The sequence below is a fragment of the Salvelinus alpinus genome, chromosome 5, assembly GCF_045679555.1.
Source record: "Salvelinus alpinus chromosome 5, SLU_Salpinus.1, whole genome shotgun sequence".
Lineage (NCBI taxonomy): Eukaryota > Metazoa > Chordata > Actinopteri > Salmoniformes > Salmonidae > Salvelinus > Salvelinus alpinus.
The window spans coordinates 8,881,499-8,900,722 of NC_092090.1; the positions used below are offsets into that span (position 1 = coordinate 8,881,499).

The following is a 19,224-nucleotide window of genomic DNA, read 5'->3' on the forward strand; positions in this document are numbered from 1 at the left end:
ACTAGGAAACAAACTGAGAGGCCCAGGGTCATTCACTAGGAAACAGACTGAACAAGGCCCAGGGTCATTCACTAGGAAACAGACTGAGAGGCCCAGGGTCATTCACTAGGAAACAAACTGAACCCAACGGAATTAAAATGGGACAGGATTACCTGAACGTGTCCAATAAGAAAGTCTTTGTTTTTGCTGCAAAATGTTTTCCCATTGTAAAATGTTTTGATACGGTGTACACTTATGAATATGACCCACATATGATAGAATATATTCCCAGTCCCAGTACTCACGGCGGCTACATCTCCTGCTGCCAGTCCCTGGTCGGAGAGAGCTCCTCTGTGGGTGTAGCTGCTGCTGGGAGCGGGTCTGGCTCTGGCTCACAGGCTGCTGCTGGGAACGGGTCTGGCTCTGGCTCACGGGCTGCTGCTCACTGGTGGAGTACCTGCTGCCATTCAACACCATGCTCTTGGATTGGCCCAGCCACTTCATACCCACAAGCCCCCTGGTCCAGTTGCATTTAGTCTCTGAGTTGAGGGGAGCACTCAGAAGTGGGGAAGACTGGAAGCTAGGGGCTGTCACCTGGGGTGGGAAGAGGAATGGATAAAGGTCCGGTTAGAGACCACACACACCATCTCATTACATCATCCAGTCATACTGAAGAGAAGACATGGTCTCCACTCTTGACCGAAGAAATAGACGCCACTACTTGTATGAAAAAGCTCAAACTGAGATAGCTGAACTCTGTTTGGATTTGCTCTGTTTAGAACGGAGATGGTAACTTTGATAGGGTGTAGGCCCGATCAAAGTGTCTGCGTACCAACATATTCAGGCCGAGCCGGCCATTGGCCCTACGAGAAATTGTTGCCCCCCCCCCACCATGCGAGCAAAGCACTCAAGCGCCCCCACGCCCCCTCCCCTCTTGACTGCAGAGAAAAAAATGTTTTAGGATTCATTTCCTGCAATTCTACACATTTTGCCATGGGGCTGAGAGAAAATGTTGCAGTTTTAAAGCAAGTTTGCTGCCATTCTACACATTTTGCCATGGGGCAGAGAGAAGATGTAGCAATTTTATAACTTCATGCAATTATACTGATTTTTCCAACAGGGCAGAGAGAAAAATGTGCAGTTTTACAGCTCAATTCCTACAATTCTACACATTTTTCCATAAGGTGGAGAGAAATGTTTGCAGTTTTTAATATGATATTTGAGTGAGAAATGGGGTCGGTAATTCAACCATGATTACTACAAGTTTAAATAGCTAGCCGCTAAACTAACTTACTAATATAATATTTTTTGCTGACAAGGGCTAATTGAGTGACTGTCAGTGAACGATATGAGACTGCTGATGCACAACCACATGTATAAATTGCAACTTGTGTATTTGGCGAGATGGCGCTGCAACATGTCACCTGTGTAACTAGAGGTGCCTTGATCTCCTTTACGCCACACACACAGAAACACATACAAAGCTCTCCCTCGCCCTCCATTTGGCCAAATATGACCATAACGATATCCTTCTGATTCCTGCTTCAAAACAGGAAGTACCAGTGACGGAAGTGGTCTGATGAAGCGGTTGCTAAGCTACAGGACTGTTTTGCTAGCACAGACTGGAATATGTTCCGGGATTCAAACGATAACATTGAAGAGTTTACCACATCAGTCACCGGCTTCATTAACTCTTGTGTGGTGTTTGGGTCTGTGGGACCCATTTTCAACATTTACTAAAATAAAAATTATACAATGATTAATTTATTTCAACCTGAGACTCATTGGCCTTGGCTCATTTTCATTGAACGCACACTGTGCACACCCCCTACACATTTATATTACATACGAGGTGTTAGGTCAGCTGGACCCGAGGGTAATAAAAGTGTGGAAAAGTGTGTGTGTCGGTGAAAACAAGTAAAAATGAAACAAAAAGGTTTGCTGTGTGCCTTCACTCTGTCTTCCTCCTCCCTGGGCCTGCTGTTTCTACATAGCACCAATAACCTGTCTGCCTCCTCCCTGGGCCTGCTGTTTACACACAGCACCAAGAACCTGTCTGCCTCCTCCCTGGGCCTGCTGTTTACACACAGCACCAAGAACCTGTCTCTCTCCCTGCCTGTCTGCCTGTCTTTCGCTTTTCTCACACTACTTACCCTTTGTAGTGTGTGAAACTACACAATGTCTTGCGGGAACCTGCACAATGTTATTTCGATACATTATTTTGATACATTGTAAAATATTCTGTATTTTCCCATACTCTACCCCAGCCAGGTGCAAATTGGGGGAGGGACACAACAAATAAATAGCTTTGCATGTGTGGCTCCTTACCACAATCAATCAGTATGGCAAAAATAATCTCTGATCAGAGAGACTTAGAAACAACTTTTGCAGAGAGAGAAGCTGGTGTGGAAGGTGCGTCTTCCACCTTGGAATGAGGATCATGTCTCTGTCAATTCAGAATCTAACAGTGAGTTGTAAGAAGAGGATGAGATTGACCCTCAGCCAGCCCCAGGGCCAGCCGCAGGACCAGCCCCAGGACCAGCCCCAGGGCCAGCCCCGGGAACATCCCGTCAGCAACCAGCTCATCATCAGCTTGCAGGAGGAGAAATATAGATGTAAAAGAAAAGAGAAATTGAAATGGCGTTCTCGCCCAAGGAATGAGCCACCATGACTGTTAATGTGATAAGGATGCAGCCAGGGCCGATGCGGATGGCGGTTACTCATTTCATACAAGTAGTGTAGGACATAGTCTTCTTTTCAACTGTCCATCCCAGACACCATCCAGAAAATCATTCTGGACTGCACTAATTTGGAGGGAAGGTGTGTTTTTGGAGAGAGATGGAAGGAGTTGGACCAAACTCATTTACATACTTTGGAGATCTTATCCTTGTTGGTGTTTTCAGATCCAATGGGGAATCTACAGAATCCCTGTGGGATGGAGAAACTGGCAGAGAACTTTTCCGTGCAACAATGTCTCCTGATTATTTCCAGAATGATCCATTTCGATAACCAAGACACCAGACCAGCTTGCAAGTGTATACGGGGAAGCCAGATGGAGGAGCTCCTGAGAAGAACCAAGGGATGTGGGCTGTCCTGGACGTGACACGGGGACTGGACGTTTAACATGTTTACCTTGCCACAAAGTCGCCGAGGCAAAATCCAACCATATCAAAAGGAGGTAATTATTTTTTAGAAAGACTTCCATATACCATTGAAACCAGTAGACTATTGTTTTATAAAGACTTCCATATACCATAGGAACCAATAGTCTATTGTTTTATTAAGACATTTACCATTGAAACCAGTAATCTATTGTTTTATAAAGACATATACCATTGAAACCAGTAGACTATTGTTTTATAAAGACTTCCATATACCATAGGAACCAATAGTCTATTGTTTTATTAAGACATTTACCATTGAAACCAGTAATCTATTGTTTTATACAGACATATACCATTGAAACCAGTAATCTATTGTTTTATTAAGACATATACCATTGAAACCAGTAGTCTATTGTTTTATAAAGACATATACCATTGAAACCAGTAGTCAATTGTTTTATAAAGACATATACCATTGAAACCAGTAGTCTAGTGTTATATAAAGACATATGCCATTGAAACCAGTAGTCTATTGTTTTATAAATACATATACCATTGAAACCAGTAGACTCTCTCTCGAAGGGTCTGTTGGTTTCAACATTCTCTCATTGTCCGGTAGCCAGAGGCCCATTCACCCAGTAGCCTACTGCACTAAATATGTAGCCTAGGCCTACTGGTTGTATGAATGTGTGATCTGTTGGATCAGATGGTTTTATGTTTACGTAGTCTAGGCCTACTGGTTGTATGAATGTGTGATCTGTTGGATCAGATGGTTTTATGTTTACGTAGCCTAGGCCTACTGGTTGTATGAATGTGTGATCTGTTGGATCAGATGGTTTTATGTTTACGTAGCCTAGGCCTACTGGTTGTATGAATGTGTGATCTGTTGGATCAGATGGTTTTATGTTTACGTAGTCTAGGCCTACTGGTTGTATGAATGTGTGATCTGTTGGATCAGATGGTTTTATGTTTACGTAGCCTAGGCCTACTGGTTGTATGAATGTGTGATCTGTTGGATCAGATGGTTTTATGTTTACGTAGTCTAGGCCTACTGGTTGTATGAATGTGTGATCTGTTGGATCAGATGGTTTTATGTTTACGTAGCCTAGGCCTACTGGTTGTATGAATGTGTGATCTGTTGGATCAGATGGTTTTATGTTTACGTAGCCTAGGCCTACTGGTTGTATGAATGTGTGATCTGTTGGATCAGATGGTTTTATGTTTACGTAGCCTAGGCCTACTGGTTGTATGAATGTGTGATCTGTTGGATCCGATGGTTTTATGTTTACGTAGTCTAGGCCTACTGGTTGTATGAATGTGTGATCTGTTGGATCAGATGGTTTTATGTTTACGTAGTCTAGGCCTACTGGTTGTATGAATGTGTGATCTGTTGGATCCGATGGTTTTATGTTTACGTAGTCTAGGCCTACTGGTTGTATGAATGTGTGATCTGTTGGATCAGATGGTTTTATGTTTACGTAGCCTAGGCCTACTGGTTGTATGAATGTGTGATCTGTTGGATCAGATGGTTATATGTTTACGTAGCCTAGGCCTACTGGTTGTATGAATGTGTGATCTGTTGGATCAGATGGTTTTATGTTTACGTAGCCTAGGCCTACTGGTTGTATGAATTTGTGATCTATCATCCCAGAGTCTGGTTGGGCCATTTCTTCCTGGACAAGCTGACCAATAGAATAGAGCAACTTTTCTACAATGGGGGATGGTAGATTGACATAGGCTCATAAGGAAAGCTTTCTGATAGACATGCCGCCTAAGTAAATTGAATTAAATTACCAAAATGACATAGCCTAATTAGCCTACTCCTGTCTATACAGAAGTAAATCAAATCATTCATATAGGCTACTAAAGCATGATTTGGCCACAGAGGATCATTAGCTTCCCTTAGCCTTAATTACCATTTTATCTTTTTAAATCACATTGCCTACAGTTGGAAGGAAAGGCAGCTCGCTTGGCAAATACCAAATAGATTGTTGAGTTGTGACAGTCAGTGAAAAGTAGAGGCGGCCCAGCCAGGCATATCGCAATATTTAAAAATTCAAATGGCGGGAAAACCTAGTTTGAAAAGCAAAATGGCTACCGTTTTAAAGAGTAGAAAATGAAAAGACTAACCTATCTTTTAGTTGTAATAATTCTCAACTTAACTGATGGAACAACAGTAGGCCTATAGCCCATCTCCTAAGCACCAGCGGAGAGCATCGGCCATATCCCCGGGTGAGTGCCCACTGAGCATTATTCACTATTCATCATTGTTGGGTCGGTGCAACTTAAAACGTTTCTTTCTACATTCATCTCCTCCTCCAGTTTAGACGTATGTCATATTCTATTTAGTTTCTCCCCTTCCTCATAGGGCCATTATATGGCCAATGTCATGTTTATTGATCCGTTTGCCAGTGTCTGCGATGTAGGCTACCGTGTAATTTGGCGTATTAAAACAAAGTCTTCTGCAAATGTCTCCAGTCATAAAAGTGTAGTAGCCCAGGCCTCTACGCTACACGTGCTCAGCCACGCATTGTGAACAGTGATTGAGTTATATTATTAGCCTAAATTACGACTACACAAATCTACTCATCACATTAGGATTAGTAGGCTATATTACATAGGTCTGCAAACGCATGGAATGCTTTATTGTAAAAGGTGCATTTTTTATGGTGAAAGTTACCTTCCCCAAACTTGAAACTGGCTAGTGATTTTTCTGTTCGTTACTCGTCCTGTTGGCTTCAAAGTGCGCGGTAAGGACACGTCATTGCATCCTCAACTTGTCTGTTCTGTTATAATTAAATAGCATAATGTAAATGTGATTTCGTGTCATTCTGAGCACGGTGGGTGGATACCCGAATCAGGTTACACACCCAATGCATATGGGTCCCGTAACATTTACAGAAACCCTGCAGCAGCACTCACATCTGTAGCCATGAAATGCTTTGAAAGGCTGGTCATGGCTCACAACATCATCATCCCAGACACCCTGGACCGACCCAACAGATGACCCAACAAACTGCCTTCTCTCCCACCTGGATAAGAGGAACACCTATGTGAGAACACTGTTCATAAACTACAGGTCAGAGTTCAACACCATAGTGCACTCAAACCTCATCACTACGCTCAGGACTGAACACCTCCCTCTGCAACTGGATCCTGGACTTCCTGACGCGCCGCCCCCCCCAGGTGGTGAGGGTAGGCAACAACACATCTGCCACGCTGACACTGGGGGCCCCCTCAGGGGTGCGGTGTTTTGGTACACCAGACGTACATACATTTCCATTGGAACGCTGCGTTTTCACTGCGTTTCCTTTGCAGACGTAGCTACAGTGCGTTCTGTGTGCGGCGTACGGTAGATATATCCCAACGTATGCATCAAATTGTACACGTAGACTTGACAGAAATAGCAGCAAAAAGGTGAATGTTGAACTTTTATTGCACACATATGCAGTAAACATTTGATTACATAATGAAATGTTTGACTGCAGAATTACGCAGCATCGATGCGTTAGTCCCCTCCTGTACTCCCTGTTCACCCACGACTGCGTAGCCGGGCACGACTGCGTAGCCAGGCACGACTGAGTAGCCAGGCACGGCTGAGTAGCCAGGCACGGCTGAGTAGCCAGGCACGGCTGAGTAGCCAGGCACGACTCCAACACACCATCATTAAGTTTTCTGACGACACGACGGTGTTAGGCGTCGTGCCTGGCTACGCATAGCAAGTAGCTCATGGATGTGCGTTTCAAAAATACTGTGTAACCCCGGTAGGGCAACATCTGAAAAATAGCGCCTACTTATTAGTGTGTACCGGGGGCTCGAGGTGCTCGACCAGTCGGCGAAAGCCAACATCATCCACGACAGAGAACGGTTGATTGTCAAGGGCAATGAATCCCATTATCATGGCGTTAATGGATTTCACCTTTTGAGTCGTCTCGCTAAAAATGTTCTTACTCTTTCAAACGACTTGAACTTGGTGGAAGTGTACACTTTGTTTTCTGATTTTATTCTAAGTCGTAGCTTGAACATCTGGGTGGTGATGCACTTTCGAATGAGTCATCAGGTTTGTGGTATTGAAAGATCTTTCTCCCCTCGGGAAATAATAGCAGCACAAACGTTGCCTATGGCCTTTTTGTTATCTTCCTTTGAAACGTCAAAGTAGACCCACACAGCAGACATTGTGGACCAGGTTAGGAATACTGTGTTGCACGTGTAGCGTGGTATTTTTCGTGGCGTCATCTACCTACGTTATATTAGGTATGCAGGTCAGCTTTGACATCGGTTTTACACATCGGCGTTATAGACATCGGGGCCGATGCTGGCATTTTTAGCTAATATCGTCCCGATTCCGATATGCTCACCGATATATCGTTCATCCCTAATTACAGCCTTATTCTGAAATAAATTACATGTTTTTCCCCCTCATCAATCTACACACAATACCCCATAATGTCAAAGCAAAAACAGGTTTAGAAATGTTAGCACATTTATAAAAAATAAAAAACTGAAATATGACATTGACATAAGTATTCAGACCCTTTACTCAGTACTTTGATGAAGCACCTTCTCTGCAGATCCTCTCAAGCTCTGTCAGGTTGGATGGGGAGCGTTGCTGCACAGCTATTTTTAGGTCTATCCAGAACTGTTCGATCGGGTTGATTGTACTTTTGGAAGGTTCTCCCATCTCCACAGAGGAACTCTGGAGCTCTGTCAGAATGACCATCAGCTTCTTGGTCACCTCCCTGACCAAGGCCCTTCTCTCCCGATTGTTCAGTTTGGCCGGGCGGCCAGATCTAGGAAGAGTCTTGGTGGTTCCAAACTTTCCTCATTTAAGAATGATGGAGGCCACTGTGTTCTTGGGGACCTTCAATGCTGCAGAAATGTTTTGGTACCCTTCCCCAGATCTGTGCCTCAACACAATCCGCTCTGACCTCTACAGACAATTCCTTTGACCTCATGGCTTGGTTTTTGCTCTGACTTGCACTGTCAACTGTGGGACCTCATATAGACAGGTGTGTGCCTTTCCAAATCATGTCCAATTAATTGAATTTACCACAGGTGGACTCCAATCAAGTTGTAGAAAGATCTCAAGATCTCCAAAGCGATGAGGACATGAGGGCGGTGCCAGAAAATGCAGTCAATCTTTAATGAGACTTTTAATTACATAAATATAGGCATGTTAGACAAATATAATGAAGGATAATTACCATTAACGTTAAACGTTAAACAGGTGTCTTGACTCTCTGTAGTCACTACAGATCACATGGCACTTATCGTAAGAGTAGAGGTGTTAACCCCGGTGTCCTGGCTATCTGTGGTCACTAAAGATCCCATGGCACTTATCGTAAGAGTAGGGGTGTTAAGCCGGTGTCCTGGCTAAAATTCCCAAATTGTCCCTCATAGCATCACGGTCACCTAATCATCCCTAGCTTACAAATCGGCAAATCTGACCATAATTCTATCCTCCCGATTCCTGCTTACAAGTAAAAATTAAGCAGGAAGCACCAAAAAAAGTGGTCAGATGAAGCAGATGCTAAGCTACAGGACTGTTTTGCTAGCACAGACTGGAATATGTTGTGATTCCGCAGATGATTTTCAGGAGTACACCACATCAGTCATTGGCTTCATCAATAAGTGCATCGATGACGTTGTCCCCACAGTGACCGTACGTACAGTTGAAGTCGGAAGTTTACATAGGTTGGAGTCATTAAAACTCGTTTTTCAACCACTCCACACATTTCTTGTTAACAAACTATAGTTTTGGCAAGTCGTTTAGGACATCTACTTTGTGCATGACACAAGTAATTTTTCTAACAATTGTTTACAGACAGATTATTTCACTGTATCACAACTCCAGTGGGTCAGAAGTTTACATACACTAAGTTGACTGTGTCTAAACAGCTTGGAAAATTCCAGAAAATTATATCATCGCTTTAGAAGCTTCTGATAGGCTAATTGACATCATTTGAGTCAATTGGAGGTGTACCTGTGGTTGTATTTCAAGGCCAGCCTTCAAACTCAGTGCCTCTTTGCTTGACATCATGGGAAAATCAAAAGAAATCAGCCAAGATCTCAGAAAAAGAATTGTAGACTTCCACAAGTCTGGTACCACGTTCACCTGTACAAACAATAGTACGCAAGTATAAACACCATGGGACCATGAAGCCATCATACCGCTCAGGAAGGAGACGCGTTCTGTCTCCTAGCGATGAACGTACTTTGGTGCGAGAAGTGCAAATCAATCCCAGAACAACAGCAAAGGACATTGTGAAGATGCTGGAGGAAACAGGTACAAAAGTATCTATATCCACAGTAAAACGAGTCCTATATCAACATAACCTGAAAGGCCGATCAGCAAGGAAGAAGCCACTGCTCCAAACCCGCCATAAAAAAGCCAGACTACAGTTTGCAACTGCACATGGGGACAAAGATCGTACTTTTTGGAGAAATGTCCTCTGGTCTGATGAAACAAAAATAGAACGGTTTGGCCATAATGGCCATCGTTATGTTTGGAGGAAAAAGGGGGAGGCTTGCAAGCCAAAGAACACCATCCCAACTGTGAAGCACGGGGGTGGCAGCATCATGTTGTGGGGGTGCTTTGCTGCAGGAGGGACTGGTACACTTCACAAAATAGATGGCTTCATGAGGGAGGAGAATTATGTGGATATATTGAAGCAACATCTCAAGACATCAGTCAGCTTGGTCGCAAGCATACTTCCAAAGTTGTGGCAAAATGGCTTAAGCACAACAAAGTCAAGGTATAGGAGTGGCCATCACAAAGCCCTGACCTCAATCCTATAGCGTGTGCAAACAAGGAGGCCTACAAACCTGACTCAGTTACACCAGCTCTGTCAGGAGGAATGGGACAAAATTCACCTAAATTATTGTGGGAAGCTTGTGGAAGGCTACCCGAAACGTTTGACCCAAGTTAAACAATTTAACTTCTTATGGCTGGGGGCAGTATTGAGTAGCTTGGATGAATAAGGTGCCCAGAGTAAACTGCCTGCTACTCAGGCCCAGACACTAAGATATGCATATTATTAGTAGATTTGGTTAGAAAACACTCTGACGTTTCTAAAACTGTTTGAATGATGTCTGTGAGTATAACAGAACTCATATGGCAGGCAAAAACCTGAGAAAAAATCCAACCAGGAAGTGGGAAATCTGAGGTTTGTAGGTTTGCCTATCCAATATACAGTGTCTATGGGGTCATATTGCACTTCCTAAGGCTTCCACTAGATGTCAACAGTCTTTAGAACCTTGTTCGATGGTTCTACTGTGAAGGATGAGGGAATAAGAGCTGATTGAGTCAGGGGTCTGGAAGAGTCTGAACTAAGTGTGCCTGCGCATCGTGAATTTGAATTTTTTAACTAAACGCGCAAACAAAAAGGAGGTATTTGGACATAAATGATGGACTTTATCGAACAAAACAAACATTTGTGGAACTGGGATTCCTGGGAGTGCATTCTGATGAAGATCATCAAAGGTAAGTGAATATTTATAAATGCTATTTCTGACTTCTGTTGACTCCACAACATGGCGGGTACCTGTATGGCTTGTTTTTGTGTCTGAGCGACGTACTCAGATTATAGCATGGTGTGCTTTTTCCATAACGTTTTTTTAAAAATCTGACACAGTGGTTGCATTAAGGAGAAGTTTATCTAAAGTTCCATGCATAACACTTGTATTTTTATCAACATTTATGATGAGTATTTCTGTAAATTGATGTGGCTCTCTGCAAAATCACAGGTGGTGGTGTGATGGATGGGGGTGCTTTGCTCTGACACTATTGGTGATTTATTTAGAATTCAAGGTACACTTCACCAGCATGGCTACCACAGAATTCTGAAGAAAAATGCCACCCCATCTGGTTTGCGCTTAGTGGGACTATCATCTGTTTTTCACCAGGACAATGATTCAACACACCTCAAGGCTGTGTAAGGGCTATTTTACCAAAGAGAGTGATGGTGTGCTGCATCAGATGACCTGGCCTCCACAATCACCCAACCTCAACCCAATTTTTTTATATATTTTTTTATTTTATTTCACCTTTATTTAACCAGGTAGGCTAGTTGAGAACAAGTTCTCATTTGCAACTGCGACCTGGCCAAGATAAAGCATAGCAGTGTGAACAGACAACAACACAGAGTTACACATGGAGTAAACAATAAACAAGTCAATAACATGGTAGAAAAAAAAAGAGAATCTATATACAATGTGTGCAAAAGGCATGAGGTAGGCAATAAATCGAATAATTACAATTTAGCAGATTAACACTGGAGTGATAAATCATCAGATGATCATGTGCAAGAAGAGATACTGGTGTGCAAAAGAGCAGAAAAGTAAATAAATAAAAGCAGTATGGGGGGTGAGGTAGGTAAATTGGGTGGGTAGTTTACAGATGGACTATGTACAGCTGCAGCGATCGGTTAGCTGCTCGGATAGCGGATTTTTAAAGTTGTTGAGGGAGATAAAAGTCTCCAACTTCAGAGATTTTTGCAATTCGTTCCAGTCGCAGGCAGCAGAGAACTGGAAGGAAAGGCGTCCAAATGAGGTTTTGGCTTTAGGGATGATCAGTGAGATACACCTGCTGGAGCGCGTGCTGCGGGTGGGTGTAGCCATCGTGACCAGTGAACTGAGATAAGGCGGCACTTTACCTAGCATAGCCTTGTAGATGACCTGGAGCCAGTGGGTCTGACGACGAACATGTAGCGAGGGCCAGCCGACTAGGGCATACAGGTCGCAGTGGTGGGTCGTATAAGGTGCTTTAGTAACAAAACGGATGGCACTGTGATAAACTGCATCCAGTTTGCTGAGTAGAGTATTGGAAGCTATTTTGTAGATGACATCGCCGAAGTCGAGGATCGGTAGGATAGTCAGTTTTACTAGGGTAAGTTTGGCGGCGTGAGTGAAGGAGGCTTTGTTGCGGAATAGAAAGCCGACTCTAGATTTGATTTTGGATTGGAGATGCTTGATATGAGTCTGGAAGGAGAGTTTGCAGTCTAGCCAGACACCTAGGTACTTATAGATGTCCACATATTCTAGGTCGGAACCGTCCAGGGTGGTGATGCTAGTCGGGCGTGCGGGTGCAGGCAGCGAACGGTTGAAAAGCATGCATTTGGTTTTACTAGCGTTTAAGAGCAGTTGGAGGCCACGGAAGGAGTGTTGTATGGCATTGAAGCTCGTTTGGAGGTTAGATAGCACAGTGTCCAAGGAAGGGCCGGAAGTATACAGAATGGTGTCGTCTGCGTAGAGGTGGATCAGGGAATCGCCCGCAGCAAGAGCAACATCATTGATGTATACAGAGAAAAGAGTCGGCCCGAGAATTGAACCCTGTGGTACCCCCATAGAGACTGCCAGAGGACCGGACAACATGCCCTCCGATTTGACACACTGAACTCTGTCTGCAAAGTAGTTGGTGAACCAGGCAAGGCAGTCATTAGAAAAACCGAGGCTACTGAGTCTGCCGATAAGAATATGGTGATTGACAGAGTCGAAAGCCTTGGCCAGGTCGATGAAGACGGCTGCACAGTAATGTCTTTTATCGATGGCGGTTATGATATCGTTTAGTACCTTGAGCGTGGCTGAGGTGCACCCGTGACCGGCTCGGAAACCGGATTGCACAGCGGAGAAGGTACGGTGGGATTCGAGATGGTTAGTGATCTGTTTGTTGACTTGGCTTTCGAAGACCTTAGATAGGCAGGGCAGGATGGATATAGGTCTGTAACAGTTTGGGTCCAGGGTGTCTCCCCCTTTGAAGAGGGGGATGACCGCGGCAGCTTTCCAATCCTTGGGGATCTCAGATGATACGAAGGAGAGGTTGAACAGGCTGGTAATAGGGGGTGCGACAATGGCGGCGCACAGTTTCAGAAATAGGGGGTCCAGATTGTCAAGCCCAGCTGATTTGTATGGGTCCAGGTTTTCCAGCTCTTTCAGAACATCTGCTATCTGGATATGGGTAAAGGAGAAGCTGGGGAGGCTTGGGCGAGTAGCAGCGGGGGGGGCGGGGCTGTTGGCCAAGGTTGGAGTCGCCAGGAGGAAGGCATGGCCAGCCATTGAGAAATGTTTGTTGAAGTTTTCGATTATCACGGACTTATCAGTGGTGACCGTGTTACCTAGCCTCAGTGCAGTGGGCAGCTGGGAGGAGGTGCTCTTGTTTTCCATGGACTTTACAGTATCCCAGAACTTTTTGGAGTTAGAGCTACAGGATGCAAATTTCTGCTTGAAAAAGCTGGCCTTTGCTTTCCTGACTGACTGCGTGTATTGGTTCCTGACTTCCCTGAACAGTTGCATATCGCAGGGGCTCTTCGATGCTATTGCAGTTCGCCACAGGATGTTTTTGTGCTGGTCGAGGGCAGTCAGGTCTGGAGTGAACCAAGGGCTATATCTGTTCTTGGTTCTGCATTTTTTGAACGGAGCATGCTTGTCTAATATGGTGAGGAAGTAACTTTTAAAGAATGACCAGGCATCCTCAACTGACGGGATGAGGTCAATATCCTTCCAGGGTACCCGGGCCAGGTCGATTAGAAAGGCCTGCTCGCAGAAGTGTTTTAGGGAGCGTTTGACAGTGATGAGGGGTGGTCGTTTGACCGCGGACCCGTGGCGGATACAGGCAATGAGGCAGTGATCGCTGAGATCTTGATTGAAGACAGCAGAGGTGTATTTGGAGGGCAGGTTGGTCAGGATAATGTCTATTAGGGTACCCATGTTTACGGATTTAGGGTTGTACCTGGTGGGTTCCTTGATGATTTGTGTGAGATTGAGGGCATCAAGCTTAGATTGTAGGACTGCCGGGGTGTTAAGCATATCCCAGTTTAGGTCACCTAACAGAACAAACTCTGAAGCTAGATGGTGAGCGATCAATTCACAGATGGTGTCCAGGGCACAGCTGGGAGCTGAGGGGGGTCGGTAGCAGGCGGCAACAGTGAGAGACTTATTTCTGGAGAGATTAATTTTTAAAATTAGAAGTTCGAACTGTTTGGGCATAGACCTGGAAAGTATGACAGAACTTTGCAGGCTATCTCTGCAGTAGATTGCAACTCCTCCCCCTTTGGCAGTTCTATCTTGACGGAAAGTGTTATAGTTGGGTATGGAAATCCCAGAATTTTTGGTGGCCTTCTTAAGCCAGGATTCGGACACGGCAAGGACATCAGGGTTGGCAGAGTGTGCTAAAGCGGTGAGTAAGGCAAACTTAGGGAGGAGGCTTCTGATGTTGACATGCATGAGGCCAAGGCTTTTTCGATCACAGAAGTCAACAAATGAGGGTGACTGGGGACATGCAGGGCCTGGGTTTACCTCCACATCACCCGAGGAACAGAGGAGTAGTAGGATGAGGGTGCGGCTAAAGGCTATCAAAACTGGTCGCCTAGAGCGTTGGGGACAAGGAATAAAAGGAGCAGATTTATGGGCGTGGTAGAATAGATTCTGGGCATAATGTGCAGACAGGGGTATAGTGGGGCACGGGTACAGCGGAGGCAAGCCCAGGCACTGGGTGATGATAAGAGAGGTTGTATCTCTGGACATGCTGGTCTCAATGGGTGAGGTCACCGCATGTGTGGGGGGTGGGACAAAGGAGGTATCAGAGGTACGGAGAGTGGAACTACGGGGTCCATTGCAAACCAAAACAATGATAATGATAACTAGCCTGAACAACAGTATGCAAGGCATATTGATATTTGAGAGAGACATACAATAAGGCATAAAGTGATTGCAGGTCTTGATTGGGAGAGCTAGCTAAAACAACAGGTAAGATAACAGCAGCTAGTCCACTAACACAGCAACAACAGGTAAAAAATGGCGACGACTAGGCAGAGAGGGTCGGATTAACTACACACAGATCCTGAGTTAAAGCACAGAGCCGACAGATAAAACACAAATAAACAGAATGGAGTACCGTGAATTAATGGACAGTCAAGCAGGCATCAGCTATGTAGCCAAGTGATCATAGTGTCCAGGGGGCAGCCGTAGATGGAGCAGGGAGGCCTCCACTAAGCTAGCACGCGGCGTTTAAAGTTAGTAGCCCGGGGGGTGGTCGAGTCAGACGGAGGGGGTCTGCTCAGACGGAGGCCGGTTGAGGGCACAGCGGATGGGGTATTCGTCTGCAGACCAGACGTGGTCGTGTCGACAGAGAATCCAAGCCGGAATGGCGATGGCGAAAGAGGTTGTGAATTGTAGAATTGTGTTTGCTAACTGGTGCTAGCTTCGTGGCAGTGGCGCTAGCTGCGCTAGCTGCAAGCTAGCTGTGAGGATCAGAAGTAGTGGCTCAGGGATTACGGCAGGAATCCGGCGTTGTTGTCGAGAGACAGTCCGATGCTGGTAAATTGGTGAGTAATATCCAGGCTAATAACAGGGCTGGTGTCTGTGCAGAAGGTAAAAGCTGTTAGCAGCGGCAAAAAATGGCTAAATTAGCTTGTAGCTGATTAGCTGGTTAGCTACTGGGGGTTCTTGAAAGTGTTCCAAAGTTAAAAAATAATAGCGATTCCGTATCACATTGGGTGAGGTAGGTTACCGGAAGGTATAATCGAAGTAAAAATCGAAAAGAGATAGAAAAAAAAATGTTAAAATATATACAAGAAATACGAAAAAATACAAACTTACACGAGAGGACTAAAGAAACACGTCTACACTGCTACGCCATCTTGGATTTTTTTGAGATGAGATGGTTTGGGATGAGTTGGACCACAGAGTGAAGGAAAAGCAGCCAACAAGTGCTCAGTATATGTGGGAACTCCTTCAAGACTGTTGGAAAAGCATTCCAGGTGAAGCTGTTTGGCACAATTCCAAGAACGTGCAAAGTTGTCATCAAGGCAAAGGGTGGCTACTTTGAAGAATCTAAAATATATTTTGATTTAACACTTTTTTGGTTACTACATTATTCCATTTGTTATTTCATAGTTGATGTCTTCACTATTATTCTACAATGTAGAAAACAGTAAAAAAAATAACAAAAAAAACATTGGATGAGTGTGTCCAAACTTTTGACTGGTACTGTATATCTTACCGTCCCAGGGAAGACAAGACACCCTCAATGTCAAGCCCTGGAGGGTATTATTTTAGAAAAAGACCAAAAGTATTTGGGTGTAATTGTAATGTTGCAATATTTCATAGGCTACCAAGGGTGGCGCACCAACCTCCAGGCAATTCTTAAAGGGGCGGTGTTGTATTTTGAGACAGGCCTACATTGTCTGATGCTCTACGAGAAGAAAGATAGTAATGCATGTTATTTGTGTGTTAGACTTTCTATTTTTTTTTTTGGGGGGGGGGGGGGGGTGTCTTGAGCTTTCGGACAAGTAAAAAACAAATAATAATAATATTTCCTACTTGCTAAAAAAGTTAAGCCCTGATATCTTTCTCTCTGCATTGCTGGGAATGGCCATATGTAAGCATTTCACTGTTAGTCTACACCTGTTGTTTATAAAGCATGTGACAAATAAAAAGTGATTGATTATCTATTATTCTAACTCTCAACAGGAAATTGAGATATTGACTGAGTTCCCACAAAAAAATCTATATAAAATATAAATGGTGTAGAATCTTCAGATTTAGATTATATCTGCAGCGCCACTTAGTGGTCGACTGAGGGTAGCCGCTTTGGCTGACTCAAATTTGGAACGTTTGTATGAGACGTGCGTGAGATGTCTTATTTGGCAGCCAGATAACACATTACAATTAAATATTTATCGGAAGTTAAACTAAGGGGCAATAGAAGCCATGCATTTATTTTATGGAACAATGGATTGGTAACACTTCTTTAGCTAGCTACACCCTTGAACACTAGCAACTGAAATACGCCCCGGCGTAACGTTAGTGTTGCTAGCTAACTAGCTACGTCAGTACAAGCTAACAACAACACAAGAGGTTGTACTGATAGGGCCTTGTCAAAAACCAGCGGGCAAATTATTGCAACACCTCATTCTGAGGGTACCCTGCATTTGGTACATCTATGTCAGAAACGTTACCACATCATGTGCGAGTTAACGTTAGCTAGCTAGTTGACTGTTTTGAGAAAAGCGTTCAACGAGGAACCCGGAAGGACACCACTGATACATGTTTGCCAACTTTCCATTTCAAACAGGGGCCTGATGAAAGCCAACTCGCCGTTAATCTAGCCTATTTGCCTGTCAGAGGGTGTACATTACACAATATTTAGCTAACGTTAGCGATGTTACATAGCTATGTAAGAGGTGGCCCGGCATTAGCTTAACAAATTATGGATAGCTTGAAAACTTGAAAGCGACTGACCATTTACAGAAAGTTGACATACACATCTCACTCACCGGCACTGATCATATTCGTTTCAATGCATTGGTGTTAACAGGGTTTAGTGATGTTAGTTAGCTAACATTAATCAATAACAGTAAGTAAAACACCCATGTTAACTAGCTAGAACAAATCATCTTTATAGCTAGCTAATTATCTACCAGTTGGATAGGTACCGACACAATCTAGCTAGTGATTTTCAACATAAAGTCGAGAGTAAATACACCTCCAATATACAAACAATGTACGATAAACACGTAGCTAACGTTAGCTAGCTGTTTTGAAAAGCAATATAGACAAACACTCGCCCAGGCCCAATAATCGAGGTTTGCTAGCTAGCTAGTATCGCTAACGCTAGTTCAGGCAAACTGACTATCTTGTCCATATCTCGTTGTTTTCTTTATTACTAGGTAACTTACTACCATGGCTGAGTTTGCATGTTTAATAGCGCGCTAGCTAGCTACATTATCTGGCAAACGTTACAGTAACTAACTGGCTACAAAACTGCACAGTTGTTAGCTAGGTAACTTGCGTTCTCAAAACATTTTCACCTATAGAAAAGTGGCAGGACGTCTTACAACGACCATCACGACTGAACAAATAACGTAAATACTCACTAAATATTTATTCCAGGATGAGCAGGAACATTAGATAATCCTTCAAAAAAATCCAGAATTGGCACGACACTGTAATCGAAAATATCGTCGGAAACAAAACATTTCAGAAATTAACATTAAAATTCAAGATGGCGGCTAGCACAGGAGCGAGGAGAAAGGCGTAGCACTGCCATCCAGAAGAAATAGACCCAAGGAATACTCCAGCCATTCTCGACATTCGGCATCAATCATGTCCAATAGTTTAGGATTAAACAGATATTAAGTCGTTTTGACAATGAAATTAAGTTAACTGATGATTTCGAGAAATAAAACACCATTAATTCCTTACTTTGTAAAAAATTATCGGATGTACACAAAAGTAGTGCTGCATAAACAAACCTCTAAAGCGCTTCCTAAGAATTCAACGACAGTTGATAGGATCTACGCTCTTCTGCAGTCACACTCGGATAGAACGCAAGTGAAGAGCAGCAAATATCGTGCTATAAGTCTATCTGCATAAAGATGGCATGTGAGCACAAAGGACTAATCTATACGGCAATACTACATTGACTCTCACACTTCTCTTTTTTCCCCAAGTACAATTTGAACAGTTTTTCAGAGACCGGCTTACCGGTCGACCTATCTATGGCACAAGTTGATGTGCGGTAGCTATGGTTCTAAGGTACTTGTAGTTAAATCCATACACGCTAGCAAACGATATATCTAGAAATCTGGGCACAGAGGAGTAATACAGAAATCTGCAATATAAACGACATTATTTGTCTAATCTCAGCTGTTAAGACACCTCTGCTGATGTCATGTTCAAAGCATAATATTTTTAATCATACAAAAAAAATAAAGAAGCAAACACTACCAGCTGCAAGACTTTCTCTCACACACACAGCTGGGCCGATTTGGCTACGAACGGGTGGAAGGCCCTATCCAGATGAACTTGCAAGACATTCTGCACCAAGTTTCCAAACAAAGCAAGATATTTCAGGGTTGTTGTTCTTTCTTATTTGACAGTGTAGATCAGTACCCAAACCTGTGTAATTCCATGGTAGTTAGTGTAATGACACATTTGTAACATATACCAGTTTGCAATGTGTCATACACTGACTTTCCAATTGAAAATATTTGAATAAATTGCAGAAGTTGTGCACAAATTGTGCATTTCCATTTCACGCTTTGCTCTGTTACATTTTTAAAGCCATACTCCTTGAGTATGGTGGATGTGGGTGTTCACTGCTTTTTAACTGGGCATTATATCCTTCTCGAGGGGGCATTTA

General features: G+C 43.7%; 1 protein-coding gene across 3 annotated transcripts in view; it reads right to left on the minus strand.

Annotated features, from left to right (window-relative positions):
- Nucleotides 1-19,214, minus strand: part of LOC139575474 (histone-lysine N-methyltransferase KMT5B-like) — a 33,903-nt gene extending 14,689 nt beyond the window's left edge. The window contains exons 1-2 of one of the 3 annotated variants that reach the window (XM_071400472.1): nt 18,335-19,214; nt 285-573 (exon numbers count right to left, since the gene is read on the minus strand). In XM_071400472.1, the coding sequence (XP_071256573.1) occupies nt 285-483 (199 nt within the window). In that variant the 5' untranslated portion in view covers nt 484-573; nt 18,335-19,214. The other 2 variants (XM_071400471.1, XM_071400473.1) reach the window with 2 other exon arrangements.
- Nucleotides 19,215-19,224: the final 10 nt, after the last annotated feature.